The sequence below is a fragment of the Dysidea avara genome, chromosome 11, assembly GCF_963678975.1.
Source record: "Dysidea avara chromosome 11, odDysAvar1.4, whole genome shotgun sequence".
NCBI classification, from domain to species: domain Eukaryota; kingdom Metazoa; phylum Porifera; class Demospongiae; order Dictyoceratida; family Dysideidae; genus Dysidea; species Dysidea avara.
This window is the reverse complement of record NC_089282.1, coordinates 18,958,360-18,978,661: the sequence shown is the minus strand read 5'-3', so window position 1 is coordinate 18,978,661 and position 20,302 is coordinate 18,958,360. Positions and strand designations below refer to the sequence as shown.

The window sequence follows — 20,302 nt, the reverse complement described above, 5'->3', positions numbered from 1 at the left end:
TGGGTATCTACATTACATGCCTAGTTTTGTAAGAGGCATGTTGGCATTATTTGTAAAATCTATTGACTGTTCTATTAGAGTATATCAGTGGCATTAGTGAGGTCCAGTGTTTGAACTATTGAGAATATGTTAATATATATGATAGAAATGAACTCTGTATACAAACATATACTAATTTCTGTGATCTGGTTCTCTGAGACGTGAAAATGAATCAAATGTTAATACCTGTAGTGGATGGAACATAAACACAGTTATACTTGTTTATATTATATAACTCACCACAACTCCTACTAGTATACCAAGGGGCACTCCTAATAGAACATGATACAAGTGAAGGGCAGCACCAGCCCATAAGGGACCAAGGATTGCTGCTACTGATCCAGTTGATCGTCGCAATCCCTGACCAAATCCTGTGAAGAAACAATAACAAACATGAAGTAGAACAACCCTATTGCAGAATTTCAATTTAATGATGAGTAAAACAAACAGTAGGGGCCCCTTGAAAAAAACAAGTATCTGAAGCATTAAGCATAATACCACAGTAGAGGCATACCTTGCTTGTGAAAATACATGTCAATAAAATGATCAACATACTCTAATAGAACAGTTTCATTAGAGTATATTAAGAATTTTAGGCAACACAGCATAGGTGTCGGTATTATACAAGCATTTGGCAGATTTCTGCAAAACAGCATTCCCTTTGGTACCAGTCTATTATGTTCTTAATTCCACATCCTCTCAATCAACACTTATTAACTTTGTTTTAAATTTTTTGAGTGTCCATTTTTTTGAATATTTTTTTGTCCCTTTGTCCAAAAATGTTACCATCAATGTTACTACTCATTATTCAAACAGTTATGCACATGATTACCTTGAACATGTCTTGGTAATAGTTTTGAGAACAATGATCCATTAGTAACGAATAAGAAGGGTAGACCAAATATTGCAACAGCAGCTCCACTCAGTATTTTCACATTAATCCAAGGTGTTTCTAAATAAATACATTACACACCATTATTGTTCAACTGCAAAAATATAGCAAATTCTAGGGGGAAGGGGAGGTACTGACTACTAGTTAGTGCTGGGCGATATAGCCGACATATGACATATCACGACATATTTTTTTTATATCGTGATACAATAGCTAAAAATTATATCGCGATATAGCTCATGTGAGCTCGTAAGATGGCATGTCCAGTTTCGCCATTACTCCTACTGCACCCACGCCTCATCCACGTCAAGGGTGTGGCATACTGTTGCGTATTTTGAAGGCACTATCTTATTAGATCTGTGTGCAGCAGTGGAAGGAAGCAGTAGACCAGTGAGAAGAGTAGTAGTTCAAAGAGTCACTATGATTAGCAAGTGCTAATTTTCAGCTACTTAAATTTGTAAAAAGATCGAAATACTCTAATAGAGCAGTCAGTGCGATACTCTAATAGAACAGTCAGTAGAATATATAAAATTGCTCTAATTACATTGCTTGGTCCGCCTTGGCTTGGTCTAAGCTATTTCGTTATTTAAAAAGAAAGAGACTGTGTATGCAAGCCTCCAGATGCCATTTGAAAGTATCTGTTTTTTAAAAAAATTCCCTGCATGAGGCAGACCATCCTAGCTTGCATGTGCTTTGCACATGTAGTTATTGTAAACTAATAACCTCTAATTTAAATATTATAATAGATCAAGATGATGAAGGTATCGCAGATTAAGTTGTAGGTGAACCGGAAGACTAGCTAAGTATTGTAACTTGCCAGTATGCAAATCAACATTTCTTTTAATATTATAAGTACACGAAAAAATTTGGAATTTTCAACTAGAGTAGGGACCATAGCACATCGATAAAAAGTACTGAAACAAGTTGGAGTAGTCCATGACAGGGGCGGATCTAGGATTTATAAAGGGGGGGGTCTAACTCAAGGTACTAATCTCTTGGGTAGAGATGTGCAAAGCACACTTCCCAGCATGCAAAGCATGCTGGAACTAGGGGGGTCTGGGGACATGCCCCCCAGGTACATTTTGAAAAATAGATGCTAAAATACTGCAATTTGGAGACATTTCCACATAAAATTCATAATATTTTCTGCCTGTAGATATTTTATATACTGCCTTTAGATTATAGGTATGGCTCTCTGCGAAAGCATTTTGCTAATGGAAAAGCTTGGGTAGGTACAGACAACCAAGTACATGATGCACCACTCTCACAATTGCACAACACTGAATAGGTGCATGTTAGAATAATAATGTTGAAAGTGGAAAATTTTGAAATTTGAACAATACAAGATTGAATCTGAGAGCATTTTCAATGGAAATTGTGTACCTGAATTAAGTATTGCCATACATATAAACTACAGAAGTAGATGAATGAAGTGCATTAAACAGACCAATGCACTTCATTGTATGTATAGGTGCAGGCAGATTTGGAAAAATTCCATAACAGAACCAACTACATGTTTCCAGTGAATGTTCTATTAGAGTAGTTAGCTGACTGCTCTATTAGAGTATCTCGATCTTGTACACCTCCAATGCTGATCCGGGTCCTTGTTGCATAAACTTTAGCATAAATCCACTGATAATACCTTGGAAAGATGTTTATAAAGTGGTTTTATGAGTATTTGTATTATTAGTGATCATATAATTATGCTAAGACAAAATTTCATTATAATGCTCAGCATATTGCAGCCTAAATATGAAGGGGGGGCTTCAGCCCCCAAAGCCCCCCCCCTGGATCCGCCTCTGCATGATATTAAATCACTGTAAAACAATAAGAAGTGTTATATCCCTACTGTGCATTTCCGTTATGGTATCTTGAGCACAGTAGGGATATAACACTTCTTATTGTTTTACAGTGATTTAATATCATGAACTACTCCAACTTGTTTCAGTACTTTTTATCGATGTGCTATGGTCCCTACTCTAGTTGAAAATTCCAAATTTTTTCGTGTACTTGTTGGTTAACTTTTTTTGTAAATAATTTTATTATGACTGGTGAACCCACGCATACCGCATCTGAAAAGGCACCGCGCACCCCCGATATATCAATTATCATCTCAAAAGTGAAGTATCCATTACGCTTCGTTGTCAGTTATGTTTAACCCGTTACACAGCATTTCGAATCAAGAACTGTTCGAAAAGCACCTCTACAATCCACGCATACCAAAATAAAGAAATCGTGCCGCGCGCCCCAATCATATTAATTATCTTCTGAAAAGTGAAGTATCCATTACGCTTCGTTGTAGGCTATGTTCAACCCGTTACACAGCAGTACGAATCAAGAACTGTTTGAAAAGCACCTCTGCAATCGAAATAGCCACGATGAAAAATATGGACGATTTCCGTTCCAAAGAGAAGCCATCATGTGCTCGCACCAAATCGACACCTTTCCCTGTCAGCAAAGATGAATGGGACACAAAGGAGGACCCTGGTAAGTCCATGAAGAATGCATTGCACGTACTGCGGTATGCCAAAAGGCACCTCTCGGGCCGAAGCGACGTCGAACAGTGAAAAAATCAAGCCCGTAGCCTTACTGAGCCGTTATCGAGTTATGCTTGTCTGAAGGCATCAGTCAGTCAGTTACTCAGTCAGTCAGTCAGTAGAAAATTCCGCTGAATAAATTTTTTTTTAAATTCCGTAGCAACTTTTGAAAGCGTTTCGGGTCGATCTCAAAGCTTAGTTTTACCTCACCAATACTGCCTCATCGTCATAAGGGAAAATCGAGGCTGGTTTTCGGGTGATATTATTTGTGACCGGATTTGCGAAAAGGTACCTTTTCCACACATTTGACATACCAGCTAACAAAATGATGTAACACTCGACTCCTTATACTGATTAACTTGCTCTTAGTATCAAAATGTAGCCAGATAATGTAGCTACATTCAGTGAAAATTTCAAGCAATTATATGCCATGATAAAATAGTTGTGAAGCTTTAAAGTTCAAAAAATGGGTCAAATTTTGTGTGTGAAAAAGGTACCTTTTCGCAAATCCGGTCACATTTTGTGGGCCACGCCTACTCCTTTGTGGTCCCTACTATACAGTTACTATCGTACTGTATGATTTTCATTTTAACTAGCTGCATAGGTGCATAATATCATAGTATGATGTATTATATAGTTATACAACGGCCACGAGTGCTCTGCCTGATATAAACGCACGAGCCTGAGGGCCATCAGGCCCGAAGGCAAGTGCGTTTATACAGGCAGAGCACGAGTGCACGTTGTATAACTGTTATGTACCATTCACCTAATAGGTGGGGAGAGTCTCACAAGACAGCTGTAACACTTATAAAGGCCAGGTTTCTAACATCGATTGTGGGTAACCAAGCCTGACGTTGCGATGACGTTCCCCCTGCAGTACTGCAGCCACCTGAGATATTGAAAGCTAGTACGCTATGGGTTATATCACTAACCTGCATTCGCTGTTCCACTCTCATCATGTAGTGCTCAGCATGCCACCATGCCATATAGACTAAGCACCAGACTAATCACCATAGTGATTCTCTCGAGTGAAAAAAAGCAGCTAAATAGACGGTTAAAGTAAACAAAACCTAACTACTAAACGATACTAGTCTAATTCTTACTATTCACACTGGCTAAACTCGAATCTGGTGGCATGAAAAAACTGGTTACCACAATCAAACGTAAAGGTTAGTATTATTTAGAATATATTTGTTTTATTGAGTCATTGTCAAAGTGGACTACAGTTTAATCTGGGCTAAGATGGCACCAGACTAGTAAGGTGTATAAGTACGTTTATATATATATGTAGACTAGAGTTGTGGCCACCCGCGTTGGCTTTTTCGATCGCCATTGGCTGCTTGTAAACATTATACGTATTGGTGACGTTATGGCCCACAATCGACCTTTACATGTCAGGCTATAAAAGAATTCGAGTGATCTGTGAAGTGTCTTTCCACCTATTCGGTGAGGTGTCGTAGTGGTCTTCGCCACCGGCACTTGTGCTATGCTGCACAAAACCGCAGCCAGTGCAATATCTGTATATTGCACTGCGGTCGGTGCATTATAACTTATAATGCACTCGTTGTGGTCTACAAAACCGCAACCAGTGCGTTATAAGTTATAATGCACTCGCTGCGGTCTGCAGCAGTGCAATATACAAATTATGGCACTGGCGGTGCCTTTGAACTGCCCACGCAGAGTGGTACATTAGTTAATAAACGATCTTATTCCTGTGTTTTGTGTACAGTGTAGTTGCACATACTTGAAAACTATCTGAAAAAAAGAAAATAAACATTAAAGATAAACTTTGGTATATATCGTGACATATATTCATATCGTGAATAAATTTTTCCATGACATATGACATAAGAAAAATCTATATCGCCCAGCACTACTGGCTACACATTTTTTTTTTATATAAAGGGATCTATAGTTAGGGCTATGAATCAGTTTTGCAACAATATCAGCTGTTGCTGAAGATGATTAATAATCAGGCTATGCATGCAACAATCAATTAATAATTAATAGAATCACATGACTACAAAATTGCTATCATAAAGGGTGTACTTTAGCACACAAGGAAGCTATTTATTGCATGTTGAATTATATACATCACAAAGCCACTTCTTATCCTTATGTCAAATGACATGTTTGATTGATTAATTTGAGGAAAACACTATGATATACAAAATTACATTAAAAATTAAGCATTAAGTGGTTAATCAATTGGTTATAGAAAGCCAATAAATATCAGTTGTGTGCACTTAGTCCAGGTGACAGCTCTAGTAGAATTGAGGGTATTTAGGAAGGTTGTACTGTACCTTATACTAAAGTCATACTTGTGGACCTTATTATCTGCAATCACATTGCAACATAAAAATGGTGGTGATAGTGTGGGGATTTGTACAGAGGACTGAGATGGCATTTTGCTATGATAACACTAATATATTCCAGCAGGGGCAAAGTGAGGCAAACAAGCACGCTGTTTTACATCCATACCAAAACTTAGGTTCGGTTTCATCTGGTGGGATTATTTCGCATCGCCACTTTATGCTAACTAGCCTCCTACTATTATTATCCAATGGTTCCATGTCGTGAAAGCCTTGCAAACAATTTTGGTTATTATGGAGATGAAGTTCCCACACTAACACTGCCATTTGTCAATTATGACATCAACGAGGGTAAGCTCCACTTTAACCACCTATTACATCCAACATTCCCTAAATCTAGAGTTTCAGACACTGAGTAATACACCTCTTGTTAATATCCTATTGTAGATTCAGTATATAGTAGGCCTATACTGTTGCATTCACAAAGTATCAAAATTAGTCATTATTTTGTTGTCAATACAATTTATATTATTAGCTCAACATGTGTTACAGTAAAATGCCACTTAGTATGGTGACACAATGGTTACCTGAAAGCATCAAGCATAATGTTAGCATAACATTATAAACATTACCGTTTTTCTGTGCTAATACAAAAATCCATGTCAGAGAAAAAGACCAACTTACTCTAATTGTACAGTCAACAACTCAAATCCACTTAATAATGCACAAAAGCCATTATTAAAATGTAATGTCATTAACATCATTGCAACCATTTCATGGCCACCAACTTTGATTTCACAACTTTATCATTTTGAAGGCCACACCCTTTTATACAGCTTGGTTGGTGTATTTTTGCATGACTATATGATATACCTTTAGTTGCTCCAGCCACAAATATTTCAAACCAAATGTATCCAAACAATTCCAGACATAAACCAAATGACAATAGCCACCTGCCAGTACAAATGAAATATACATAAAGTGAATGTGACTAACCTGTCAGTAACTTTCTTCGTCAAAAGCATCAAACAAACAAACGCAATGATGAGCTACACAAAGGGTACAGCATGTAATTATAAAAGACTTGCAACATATCTAGTTACACTGTTGTGTCCACTCCACTATTGCAAAATAATGTACGTGGAGAACTTAGTTCAATGTCAAAGGAGAGGAGGTTGGTGGTGTTAGTATAACCCAATGACATATAGGCAAATTTGAAGATATACCTTGATACCAACATATTGAAATTCTGTAGTCACATTAAGCTATGGTATGAACAAGTTGAGTTGAACCCTCAAAAACATTTAATAACTTATGGATCAAATTACAGTATGTTAGTTATTGAAATTTGGCTCAGTACTGGTAAAAATATTCCAAAATGTTTTCATTCAAACATAACAAACAATATTTATGACCAATGAAAACTTTCATCATACATTTTCGATGAAGAAGTCATAAAGTACATAGTCCGTTGTGGCCCTTTCCCAAACTTATAATGGAGCCTGACCACAGATACTCTTGACAACTTCGCTGTCACCACCATAAAAGCAGCAATACATTTTTTGGGGCTATGACAAACGACACTCAGACTACTTGGCAGCACAACAGGAAAATTAAAGTGGAGTGCATTTGTGTCTATATTTCAGTCTACTACATGTTTGTCCGACGGCTCCGACCAACTGCAAGTTTGTCAGGAAAAATTTGTCCTGATACTGAAAAATTCTTACTGGCACAATACTGCGAAATTACATTCAGTGTATATCATACAAAATGTTTTTACATTAAAATTATCACGATTTTTTTTGCAGCGGATTACTGGGCAAGATGACACCTTCAGCTTTGAGGTACAGGTACGTATGTACCTAGTGAAGTTGGACTGATTGTCTTACTCCATGGAAGACTTTAGGTGTCTGAAGGCTGCCAGACAACTGTACAACAATAGAAGCAATCCTTCTGATGCTTGTTTTATAGATATACCATTGCACAGTGTACCACAGCAAATCGTATATGTGACCCAGTCTGGGAAAACCGGGCTTATCGTCTATTTAAAAGTATCGAGAAATGCCGGCTTTAAGTATTTAGTGTGTTGTAGCTCGCCAATGGTTGAAGCTATGTGTATCAAATTTTCACACGTTTTATACCAATTCCTTACCTTCCAGAGCATCCACTGTGCAAGTAGCCAACAACTAAGTTTCCCGCCATTTTAGATAGTTTTAAAACCGAGGTTGACTGTATCAGGCGAGCTGCAAAATAGGTGGGAGGCGGGGGCCCTGGAAGGCAGGCAAGATGGTGTTCAAAAATTGAAAAGAAAGGCATAGGGATGAATTAGGCCAAGTTTTGGGTCATTGAGGTCTCAAAATTGGCTAAAATGAAAGGAAATTCACAGCAGAGGTACTTATTCAACACCACAGAGCTGTACAGCCACATACAGTCAACCCCAGGCTGACCAGAGCTCCATTAAGGCCCCACACCGCACGTACAGATCGCCACTGGGCTTGGGAAAAGTAGCCAGCAAAACCAGACCACTCAAGTCTAGCTGATTTTGATTGTGGAATTAGATAGTTTATTCATGTAGCTTCGTGTCCTAGGTGAAAAATCGAATCTGCTGACATGGGCGATAAGACCGGTTTTCTCAGACTGGGTCACATATATGTAACACATTTGGCTTTATGCACACATTTTCATTACTCACAATTACGCCAGCTCCACAGAAAAACAAGCTAGTTTCAAATTCAGTCCATCCCAATAAATCTTCAAACATAGGCACAATCATAGCCTAGGGCACATAAACAAGAAATAGAATACCACGAGGGCATTAATCTACGTACCTCAATGCTAGTTTGGTTAAAGAGTGCTACAAAGAAAATGGCAAGCAAACAAACAAGCTCTTGCCGAATAAATTCTAAAAGTCAACAAGAGCAGTATATACCAAGCATTGATAAGCTTTCATCTCACCAGATAACATCCAATATGTCTTAGGCAGAAATCCTTCAGGTGCTGGAACAGAATCTTTTTCAGCATCTTCTGGTGACTTTTGCACTGATTGAGCCGTTGACTGGGAGCTGGAGTAATGGCTCACATCCTTCATACCGTCATTCACTAACAGTGGAGCTTTCTCCTGTTTGGCTGATGAGTCCTTATCACTACAGCTATGCTCTTCAGAATTAACATTATTATCAACAGAAGCAACTGATTTCTCCTCTATGCTGTGATCTGTGCTGTTTTGGTTAGCTGTTTGCTGTTGAGTGCGCTCGATATGTTGTTCATATTGTGATTTTACAAAGTCATTCACTGGCGGTAATTGAAAAAACAAAAACAAAAACATCAGCTCTAAAATCAACCACACTAGAGTCATCAATGCCTGTATTAATTACAGTAACATGTGTACATTAATTATTAGGGATTAACTCACCCCAGGGGCTGTGTACTTGTCAAGAGTGAATGGCCCAACTTCATAGTTTAGTTTGCGAAGAAATAAATTTAGTCCTGGGCCTATGATGAGGCCAAACTGCCTTACTGCAATTGCTATTGAGAAGGCTGCAGTTCTTTCCTTCTTTGTGGTAGTGCGTGATAGTTCTCCAAATATTGCTGCTCCAGCCCCAGCTCCAATACCTACAGCATACAGATCTATGTACAGGCAGTACCTACATGTATGTAATTTGCTTTTTTTTTGTCATACTCATATGCAAAGAAAATTTTCACTCATGGTGTGGTAATAAGGGTAGGATTTTATTTGGAGGGGGTGCAGGGGGGAACCCATACCCCTTTGATGGACTCTCCTCCTTCCCTTCAATAGTTTAAATGAAAGTACATCAGAACTGAGATTGTATACTTCTAGTTATTTTCAAGTACCTGAGAATGCACCAGATGCAGTCTGAAGTATTCATGCCCTACACCCTCCAGCTGCCGCGTGCTTACTCTCATGAAACGTTAAAGCTGCCATTAAAAATCATCACAGAAATTATTTTATGTAATGAAAAGCACTACTATGGAAAAGTCTTAGTGCATGCACCAACTTACTAACCTAGCACTAAGACTTATTAATTTCTTAAGAAGTATCGATATTGAATTAAATTTTAAAAATTATTGAAACCCATTTTATGGCCTGCCTGCCCGCCTACCTTTTGACCTGAACATAGTCAAAATGTCAGACACTAAATGATGCAACATACAGCCACCACAATAACCACCTTGCCTTTGCCTTGTCGTTTCTTCATGCAAGGAAACTGTATATCAAGGCATTGGTGTTTCCATATCGATAATTTTCTTACAGGTATAAATATAAATGCAAAAAAACACTTTGAAGTGCGTGCACTATTGTTAAGAGGGAGAGTGCACTAGTAAGTAGTAACGAATGTTTTCATAAAATGGTGACTACGCCCCCATTATAGCTGTACAGTACTTCTAATGATTGGCTTTGCTACAAAAAAAGCAAGTTACCACCAGAGACAAATGTAACAATTGGTACCAGACATTTGCCGTCCAAATAGTCTGCATGTCTGACCATAAATCAGTTTGCTCAGACATAATGTCCTAGCTATCAAAAGAAAATGGATGGAGCCTAAGGAATACAGTCTATCTGTTTGGTTATGGCTTGTACTGTTAATCATAACTACCTCTTTTTGGCTGCCACACCCCTTTATGATCTATCATGCCTACCAGAGGTTTACTCAAGATCATCAGTAAGATTGAGATACTCTAATAAAACAGTCACTCCAAAACGACCTAAGCAAAATTCCTACTTTTAGGCATCAAACAAATTACAGTCACATGCCAATGTCCGGATTTTCTCACATAGCCAAAATTTCCAAACATCTACTATATGCAGTTTCTGCCTTTAATGCTTATTGACTCAACTATGACAGAGGCGCAGCCAGACTTAGGGCCTAGCTGTAAGCCGAGAACCAAAAAAATAGGTAACTGCTGACAATAACTGCCCTCCGCCTGGGCCCAGGTACGTCTCTAAACTATGACACATCAAGAGTCAAAGAATGTCACTGACAATTTCTTATTTTTTGTTACTCTGATAGTGTCAGCTGAACTCAGACCATTGATATATTCACTTAACACACAATACACACATGGAAACACTTACATATACTACAGACAGACAGACAGACAGACAGACAGACACACACACACACACACACACACACACACACACACACACACACACACGCACACACACACACACAATTAAGACTGAACATTTAACTCACCTACACAAAATCTACTAGCCAGAACCATGTATTTAGACTGCGCAGCAAAGTACATGAAATTACCTAGAGAAATAAGAAATAGTATTCCAAATTGATTTCCTGACCACTCACATAAAACTACATTATTTTCCTACATTAACCATATTTTAAAATTCATACACAAGTGAAATAATAACACCAGGTGATGTATGTCTTTGTGCTAGTAGCTGAACTGTACAAAAATTATTCTTAGCTATCTAAATATAAAATGCAGTAACCTATCCAGACATTTCTGTGTTATTTTATTATAGACACACTTTCATAATGAATACAAAGCAGATATTTAGCCGGTCACTGGCTGAACATTCAAAAATATATTTATCCGGTCGTTTGTTGTCTACACATTAGGAAGTGTCACCTATATCTCAAGTATCAAACACACTAGTAGAGCTAGGGTTGGCCAGGCTTTGCCAGGATGCTCGCTTCGCTCGCCCAACCCTAGCTCGCCTCGAACTCACCCAAAAACTTACCTTTATACAGACAGTGAAAGTCATCATTATGTTTACCAGGCAAACGTCAGGTTAGTGTTAGGGTTAGGGTCGGGTTCAGCTTTGGTTTCTTCTTCACTGGTATGGGTTAGACTATATTATAGTATTTTACATTTGTAACATTTAAATAGTACAAAAACAAGAGGAGTAGCCAGCAAGCACCGGTGGTATAGTGGTAGAGCATGGGTACTCCAAACCTGGATGTGTGGGTTTGAGCCTCGGTCAGATCATGCTTTTTTTCTTCGTTTCGTATACCTTTTGTGTCACAATTTTTTCAAAGTTTTTTTATTTTTTAAATAGCAGTGACCAGCTAAATATCAACACCCTAACGAATAATGGAATTTCCTGCCCTCCCATATACCAAAATTTGTGTGATCAGGACAAGAAACATAAAATCAATTTGTAGTGGCCTTAGGACTAACACTAGAAGGCAACAAACATACACATGTACATTAAATTACTGCAAACTCACACACCAAGGGGGCGTCATGTAGGCACACACTGTAGGTAGGGCCACTTCAACTTAATTTCATATTTCTCGGGCCCAACCGACTCATTTAATTTCTTGGAACAATGGTCACGTGAGTGGAAGGAAATGGCATCGATGTATTGCTGGCCTTCCGTATGAGTAAAGCGCGGAGTGAATTTGGTTATTGCAAGAAAAGACTTAGCTATTTTTACTTTTTGTTGTAAAATAGCTTGGCGCATGAAGCTATTTACTTTTTGGGTGTTTATATAATACTGCATTAAAGTATGTATTATTCTTTTGCATGGTTATATATACTGTGAGTGGCATGTTTAGCTTTAGTCTAAGTTTAGAAAAAAAAATTTTAATTTTTATTTTGCCTACCTATCGACCCCATGTTTGCCTATCTTTCGCCCAAGAAACATTAATTCAAGTTGATGTAGGCTAGATTTGCAACCACGGTCAAAGTATTGACGGAATTTTGGTTTAACCTGTGACTAAGAGCCTTTTTCAATATTTGACCGGTGACTTAGCAACAATATCTCAGTAACTTTCAGTTGTGAGTTGGAAAGATTTACCCTTGACCGTTAACTTAGCACGAATTTGGTGACATTGACCTTTGACTTAGACTACGACCATGGTCACAAATCTACCTACAGTGAGTGAGTGTCTGTGTGTCACCCCCTTTCACACTGACCTCCAATTTCAAATAAGTTACCAAACAGTACAATCAACTTAGTCTGGTGTGTGCGGTCAAACACCAATCCATACAGTGGTCCAGCCAACAAGTTAGCCATACTGAATGCACTAAGTGATAGTCCATAGAAAAACTTGTCAGCTCCAAACTGGATGTGTAGATAATCCCATAATGTAGGTAGAATCACAGCTAAAAGAACATATCAAATGAAGTAATGTACCACTATTCTCCAGATAGCCAACAATGAAAAGGTCATCGTTGATATTAAGTGATACGTCATCCGCCTATCAACCAACTTACCATATTCTATTCCACCAAACAAAAAGAATGCCTTGATGCTCAACCCAGTTAGTAGTTTCTTAGTCGTCATTAGTTTATGGTTTACGGTTAAGGGAGTATTCCGCTCGAGGCGTTTAACGAGGCGTTTAGAGACGACAGGTCAACAGTAAATTATAAGCGCATGCGTTATTATCTAAGTCCTTGAAATTATGTTAGACCATAGATAATAGACCTTATTCACTGAATTAATTTTGAGGCGCTCGTAATTATAACTATAGCGTTTATAGCTGTTGCGAAGCAGAATAATCCGCCTGAAGTTTGCAACATTTCAGGCGGATTATTGTCCGCCATTTTGAGTTCTTAAAGCCATTTAGCGTATGAATACATTTCATGGGGAAGAAATGCTGCGTCCCGGATTGCAACCGAGAATTTTCTAAGGGCTGTGGAATTTCATTCTATAAGTTTCCAGGTGATACTAACCGAAGAAGACGATGGATATCCGCTCGTAAAGACTGGTTGCCAACCAAACATTCATGGCTTTGCGGTGGTCACTTCATTACGGGTATTGTTTTCACTCTAATAGAGCACAGACACAATGGTTCCCAATACACTCTAATAGAGCGTACACCCACTTTGTTGTAATGCAACGGTCACTTGCAATGCTTTAAGCAGATTAATTTTATGTGTTGATACTGTACACAGTGTGCTGGTTGCAACGTTTTACATTTAGGCATTGTCTTCTATTGCTGAAATTTAAAGGAAATTACCATGCATGCATGCAGTGACTAATTTTACTGTAGCTATACTTTTTTAGCTAGCTACCATGCAAGCTACTAATGAATGAACCATTAGCTAGTATAAACTGTGATAACCTATAACTATATAGCTGCAACCAAAACAACTGCCTACCAACAAAACTTCTTTCCTTGTTCCATCAAACAGTGGAATAACCTCTCAAATTTTAAAGCAGAACAATTTAATAATAATTTATATATATATATATTCTTAACTTAGATTTGTTGCAATTAGCTAACCCCTTTTTATTTTCTGAGGGCTTAACCCTCCTGGCTATAATCAACTACAGATGGTGTCTTCCCATCATAATGGTTTAGCCTATATAGGTGATGCAAACAATTACAAACTTCATACATATCAATATACATTACCATTCCCAGCCCAGATGTTAAACTGGTTATCAGAATTATATTGCAGAATTATATTATAATTATGTTACTTCTTAAATTGTCTACTTGGATAGGAAATAAGAGTGATGACCCTGGCCATCCAGACTATGTGCCAGCAGTATTTTCAGATGTGAAACCTCATGTAATTGCTAAGCTGAAAAAGGATGTAGAAAGGTACCTGCGACTAAGAAATAAAATACGACGCACCACTGGATTAAGATATTATAGAGATGATGGTGTTACAGAAGTTAATAGCCTTAATGGACAAGTGGATTTAAGTAACCGCAAAAGCACTTACCAATCGGAATGCTCATTGAGTAGTAATCACGTAGAAGAAGACCATCTACGTAATCATGAACAAGGTTACCATCAACCTGATGAACTAGTTATAGTAGAGGAAGTCCCAAAGGGTCGGTTGGTTGCAGATTTGATAGAAGGAGATGTAGCAGCACCACAAGAAGCTGATGATACACCATTGGAAGCTAATGACAGAATGGATATAGAATTGAGTGCACAAGTTTTACAAACACATCAAGAAGATTGCTGTCAAATGATGGAAGTTGGTATGCAAATGTTGCATGAGGCAGAAGAAAGTGAGTGTCAGCTACAGGTGAATACAGGATTGATGAATGTAGGTATAGGGGTGTCACTACCAGTTCAAGATGATTGCTGCCAGACAAATGCAGAATCGATGGAGGTATGTGAGGTATCACCAGAAGTTCAAGATGCAGAATTGATGGACATAGGTGTACAGGTATCACCATCAGTACAAGACAGTTGTTGCCAAACAGATACAAGAGATGTGGAACTACTGGAAGCAGGTGTGCAAGTGTGTATAGCAGTGGAAGGCAAAATAGATGTAGAAATGATGGAAACAGGTGTACAAGTTAGCCCTGATGTCCAAGACAGTTGTAATCAGACTGATTATGCAGTGCAATTGACTGAGAAGGGTGTGCAAGTTGATTTATTTTTGACTGCAGAAAGTTTAGAACATAATGACAGGAAAGTAAAGTATTACACTGGTCTACCTAATTTTGCTACCTTGAAGTTGGTTTTTGACGTGGTTACATCTGGATTGAATATGAGCAGAGGTGTGCTGACCACATTTCAAGAGATATTCATGGTACTGATGAAGTTAAGACTTGATTTGGAAGAAGTAGACCTTGCTTACAGATTTGGCATATCACAACCTACTGTATCTCGGATATTTCGCAAGTGGATTGACATTATGGCAAAAAGATTGCGTCCATTCATTCAATGGCCAGAAAGAGCTGAATTAAGAGAGACAATGCCAATGGCATTTAGAAGATTCTTTTCGAGATGTGTCTGCATAATAGACTGCACAGAAATTTTCATTGATAGACCCAGCAATTTGAAGGCAAGAGCACAAACTTGGAGCAATTACAAACAACACAACACTGCCAAAGTGTTAATAGCCATCACTCCACAAGGCAGTATTTCGTTTGTTTCAAAGGCCTGGGGAGGGCGTGTCTCTGACAAATACATCACTGAACATTGTGGAATTTTAGACAAGCTTTTACCCGGTGATTTGATTTTAGCAGATCGAGGTTTCACTATACAAGACAGCATAGGACTATACTGTGCTGAAGTGAAAACTCCATCATTCACTAGGGGAAAAAAACAATTAAGTCGCCATGACATCGATTGGTCCAGAGAGATCTCACATGTTAGAATACATGTGGAACGGGTGATAGGAATGCTGAAACAAAAATACAAAATTCTGTAAGGAATCTTGCCTATCACCCTGTTGAAAGATGGCAATGACTGTACCATTGATAACATACTTATTACGTGCTCAGCATTATGTAATTTATGTGCATCTATTATACCATTTGATTAAATTTATATAGCTAGTTAATATAACTCTTTGGAGGGCACTTTCCTTTGAATTTTATCCTGCAGTCCGGACAATACCAGTTTCCATGTGGAACTACTTCCATCCTTAAACACTTCATATGAAACCATTCAATGTTGCATCCTGGAAAATCACAAGCTATCATGACTTCATCCTCAGGTTCCCTACAGTAGCACCATAATTCATCAGAGTCTGAATGTGATGGCATGCAATTGTCTGTACATGTGTTCATGCACAATGCTGCAGCACTACTGGAGGCAACATCACCATGGGTGTACACAAGGTCATCACTAGCAGTGAGGGTGAAGTCATCACTAGCGGTGAGGTCATCACTAGCGGTGAGGGTGAGGACATCACTAACGGTGAGGCTGAAGTCATCACTAGCGGTGAGGGTGAGGTCATCACTAGCGGTGAGGGTTGGTTCATCACTAGTGGTGAGGGATAGTTCATCAGTAGTGGTGAGGATGAGATCATCACTAGCAGAAAATGTGTCATCACCAGCTGCAGCAGACATAGGCATGTGGTCATCAAAAGCAGGACCTTGGAAGTCATTACAAGGAGTAAGACATATTAAGCTACTAGCAAGTAAACTCTCACCTGGAGTGGGGGCTATAATTACAGCAGGAGAATCTTTTGATGAAGGAATTACAGGCTGCTTAGTGTACCATTTTCCTAACAACTCAGGTAGCACTGCATACTTATAGAATCTTTCCATTTCTGCAACTGCTTTAATGAAAAAGTTTGACTGTGGAAAAATTCGTTCAACAAATATCCCCGCCTCTGTCCATACAACAAAGTCTGCATATGGAACATCACAAATATTCAGTTGTGCCTGAACTTGATAATAGTAGGCATCTGTCTCTTTCAAGTGGACTTCATCACCTTGGCATTCCAAGTACTTCAACATCTCTATAGCATTATCAGGTGACTGCTTTCTGACACAATAGGGGCATTTTACTTCAATCACACCTACTCCATGGCAATCACATGCCACTATACCATCTGGTGAAGCACCCAAGTGAGGATAAGATGGATTAATAACAAACCCACAATTACATAGCTCAAAATTCTCATGTTGGGGCGATACCACATCAACATATTGCGACAAAGCTACCTTCTCATGACTACACCCCCAGCTGAAAAGCAAAAACATATAATGTATAGAATAGCTACATTGAATGCTTACCAAGTTGCTTTGCTTTTAATCTTTGTTGATTCTGGGTAGCAGATTGCTTTAATAAGTGATGGGGAAGGATGGTCTGCATTGGTGGCAACAGCAGCTTTAAATCTAGATGCTGTAATTCTGCCAGCTCTATAACGGAACCACAGCCGTGATTTTGACTGCATCTTTGTTGCTTGCTCCAAACTTTCAGCCTGCTCTATAGACACAGCAAGAGAACTAAAAACTCTGTCACATTCATTAAGAAGGAGATCATATGACATGTGAAGATACTTAGGGTCATACAGTGTGGTCAAGTTTACTGGGAATTTGTCTGTACAAGACTGGGGAATAAAACTTTTTGAAAATCCTGGCAGCAAGGACAGAGACACTGCTTTTGGATTTGCTTCTTTTAATCTTGAGTAAGCAGATTCCATAGTAATCAGTGGCTCTGGTAATGTTCTTAGTTTCTTTGATGTTGCAATTGGCGGCTTATCATCAGTTTCCCAAAATGGTTCCCTGGGCTTTGTAAAACTGATGTCTTGTATGGTTGCAAATGATATCTGCAATAATTTATAAATGGCATCCCTGACATAAATTTGCAGATTAAACTATGTACCTTTTTTGTTACAGTTGGTGCTAACCACTGGCAAGGTTCAGAAGTACAGGAAGTTTCATCTCGTAGTCTCACCCCAGCCATCACTGCATATAGTGTAGCAGCTACATGGGAGCATGCCTCGCCTGCACCAGCCATGCAATTACAGTGAGCACAGATGATTGTTCCATCTAGTTTAATGCCAAGCCATGGTCTCAATGGTGGACTGTTCATACACTGGCTATGTTTAACCTTTAAATATAAAAAGTATATAGCTATAGCTAGCTGTATAGCTACTGAATGGATATATACACTGTGACACATGCAAATGTAATCTATACTACAGAGAGGAAGCAAGTTTCCAGAATTAGGGCATACCTATCTTCTAATATATAGAACAATCAGGCCATCAGTGCACAATAATATTGTACATGTACATGTAGTTCCACTAATATAGATGGCCAATATGGGGCAGGCAGACTGCATGGTTTACCTGAATCTATAGGCTGTGCATGTTTGGTTGTATGTAACTTATGCATTTAAAATATTTGTGCAGCCTGCATGCAACTCAGGTTATTAAAGGTGGCACGTGCCATCGTTAGCATGTGCATAGGGTTCACTTAGCAGATCATTTTCTGTGTTTGCCTTTTTTGTTTGTGTGTGCTTTTGTATCATTAATTTTGTACTGTTGTCTCCAGTAGATCTGCTGACTACTGTGAGGATAAATTTTACGAATCACTGAAGACACAGGTGTCATTTTGAAAAAAAAAATCTTCCTGTGATTTTGTTTTGTATTGTTTTTGTTATACATAGCTATGTGTGCTCCAGGGGCTAGGGAAGAAAGGCTCTTCCGGCTACTCTAGTGTGAGGAAAAATCAACTATAACACACAGTGCAAAACTCTAGACTAGTCACTGAGTACTGTATACCTTTGCTGTCATAAGGAGCGAGTTCTCGTTAACCTTAGTAATCAGCACATCTTCGACGAATCCAGCCACGAAGTATGCCCATGCTTCTGTACTTTTGTAACCTTTCAACTCTTCCATCGTGTATGGGCTAGGTGAATTTATAAGGTACACACAAATATCCGGCGATTCTACTTTGGGCCATAGAGCCCTCGAAGGCGACCAGTGGTCTCGTGGCAGAAGATATGGGTCTTCTTTCAATCCAATCAATTGAAGCTTCTCTTGGTATCGCCTTTTCCCTGCCTCGTCAAGTTGGTGATAAAAGTCACTCATTACCGCACTCATTGTTAATTTTGCGTAAACAAAGTCGTTAAAGTATTTTGTCGAGTGATTTGTTCGATAGCCTTACCTGGCAAACGAAGGCGGCATTGCACCTCGGTACTCAAAATGGCGTCTGCTAGAAATTGCTGATTCACGTGACTGTCGCCATGGAAATGTCGTAACGCTTCCGGGCGCTTATCATTCTAATTGCTCCGGTTGGTCTTTACGGTTAAGGGAGTATTCCGCTCGAGGCGTTTAACGAGGCGTTTAGAGAAGACAGGTCAACAGTAAATTATAAGCGCATGCGTTATTATCTAAGTCCTTGAAATTATGTTAGACCATAGATAATAGACACCCCATGGTAGGGGTGTCTATTATCTATGGTTAGACGGTAGTGGTATCTGTATATTATCTATGCCTATGCACCCCACACTCTATTATCTATGGGTTAGGTAAGGCCACTCCAAATAAATTCTCAGTTTCCCGTCCTAGATTCAAGCACATTTGCATGCGGGCGAGCGGTCCATTTCCATTATAAGATTGGCAGCTTTTCAAGCCATTATTTGCCTGGCCTAACCATAAAAAGCTGCATAAATACATGCTTAAGCCTGTACCTTCCTTTTAAGTTGCATAAAATAAGTGCGACTTGATGACACGTGAGCTAACCCTAGCCGTTTCGAGACGGCTTTTACTGAACCTGTCAGTATGCAAGAATAACCGGAAAATAATGGAAGAATACGGAATAATGGAATATTTAGAGCTGACAGTAACTAGATGCGGGCGGTGGACGGGATACAGAAAATTTATTTGGAGTGGCCCGGGCTAATCCTAAGGCTGCAGCGCATGTTGCTGTCAGACCTTCAGAGCTGGTCACTGTAAAGTCAGGGGCGGATCTAGGATTTATAAAAGGGGGGGGGGGGGGGGGGGGGGCTAACTGAAGGTACTAATCTCTTGGGTAGAGGTGTGAACTAGGGGGGGTCTGGGGGCATGCCCCACCACCCCCCCCCAGGAAATTTTTGAAAAAATAGATGCTAAAATACTGCAATTTGGAGACATTTCCACATAAAATTCATAATATTTTCTGCCTGTAGATATTTTATATACTGCCTTTAGATTATAGGTATGGCTCTCTGAAGCATTTTGGCAATGAAGTTTGGGTAGGTACAGACAACCAAGTACATGATGCACCCCTCTCACAATTGTACAACACTGAATAGGTGCATGTTAGAATAAGAATGTTGAAAGTGGAAAATTTTGAAATTTGAACAATACAAGATTGAATCTGAGAGCATTTT

General features: G+C 39.0%; 3 protein-coding genes across 3 annotated transcripts; 1 reads left to right on the top strand and 2 right to left on the bottom strand.

The window, feature by feature from the left end:
• Window positions 1-109: 109 nt before the first annotated feature.
• On the bottom strand, window positions 110-13,127 carry LOC136238075 (major facilitator superfamily domain-containing protein 8-like). The gene is made up of 12 exons (XM_066028401.1): window positions 12,990-13,127; window positions 12,690-12,878; window positions 11,000-11,062; window positions 9,193-9,392; window positions 8,736-9,141; window positions 8,609-8,682; window positions 8,473-8,556; window positions 6,777-6,829; window positions 6,654-6,733; window positions 872-991; window positions 280-410; window positions 110-225 (listed from the first exon to the last, which is right to left on the bottom strand). The coding sequence occupies exons 1-12, from the start codon at window positions 13,057-13,059 to the stop codon at window positions 172-174; spliced, it is 1,524 nt and encodes a 507-aa protein (XP_065884473.1). The 5' UTR covers window positions 13,060-13,127; the 3' UTR covers window positions 110-171.
• A 668-nt stretch (window positions 13,128-13,795) lies between these two features.
• Window positions 13,796-18,993, top strand: LOC136239203 (uncharacterized). Its single transcript, XM_066029931.1, has 2 exons — window positions 13,796-16,348; window positions 18,596-18,993. Exon 1 carries the CDS (start codon window positions 14,196-14,198, stop codon window positions 15,897-15,899), a length of 1,704 nt encoding a protein of 567 aa, XP_065886003.1. The 5' UTR covers window positions 13,796-14,195; the 3' UTR covers window positions 15,900-16,348; window positions 18,596-18,993.
• LOC136239202 (uncharacterized) lies at window positions 13,892-19,094 on the bottom strand. Its single transcript, XM_066029929.1, has 5 exons — window positions 18,711-19,094; window positions 17,807-18,034; window positions 17,215-17,750; window positions 16,626-17,164; window positions 13,892-16,568 (listed from the first exon to the last, which is right to left on the bottom strand). Exons 1-5 carry the CDS (start codon window positions 19,029-19,031, stop codon window positions 16,024-16,026), a joined length of 2,169 nt encoding a protein of 722 aa, XP_065886001.1. The 5' UTR covers window positions 19,032-19,094; the 3' UTR covers window positions 13,892-16,023.
• Between the last annotated feature and the right edge of the window lie 1,208 nt (window positions 19,095-20,302).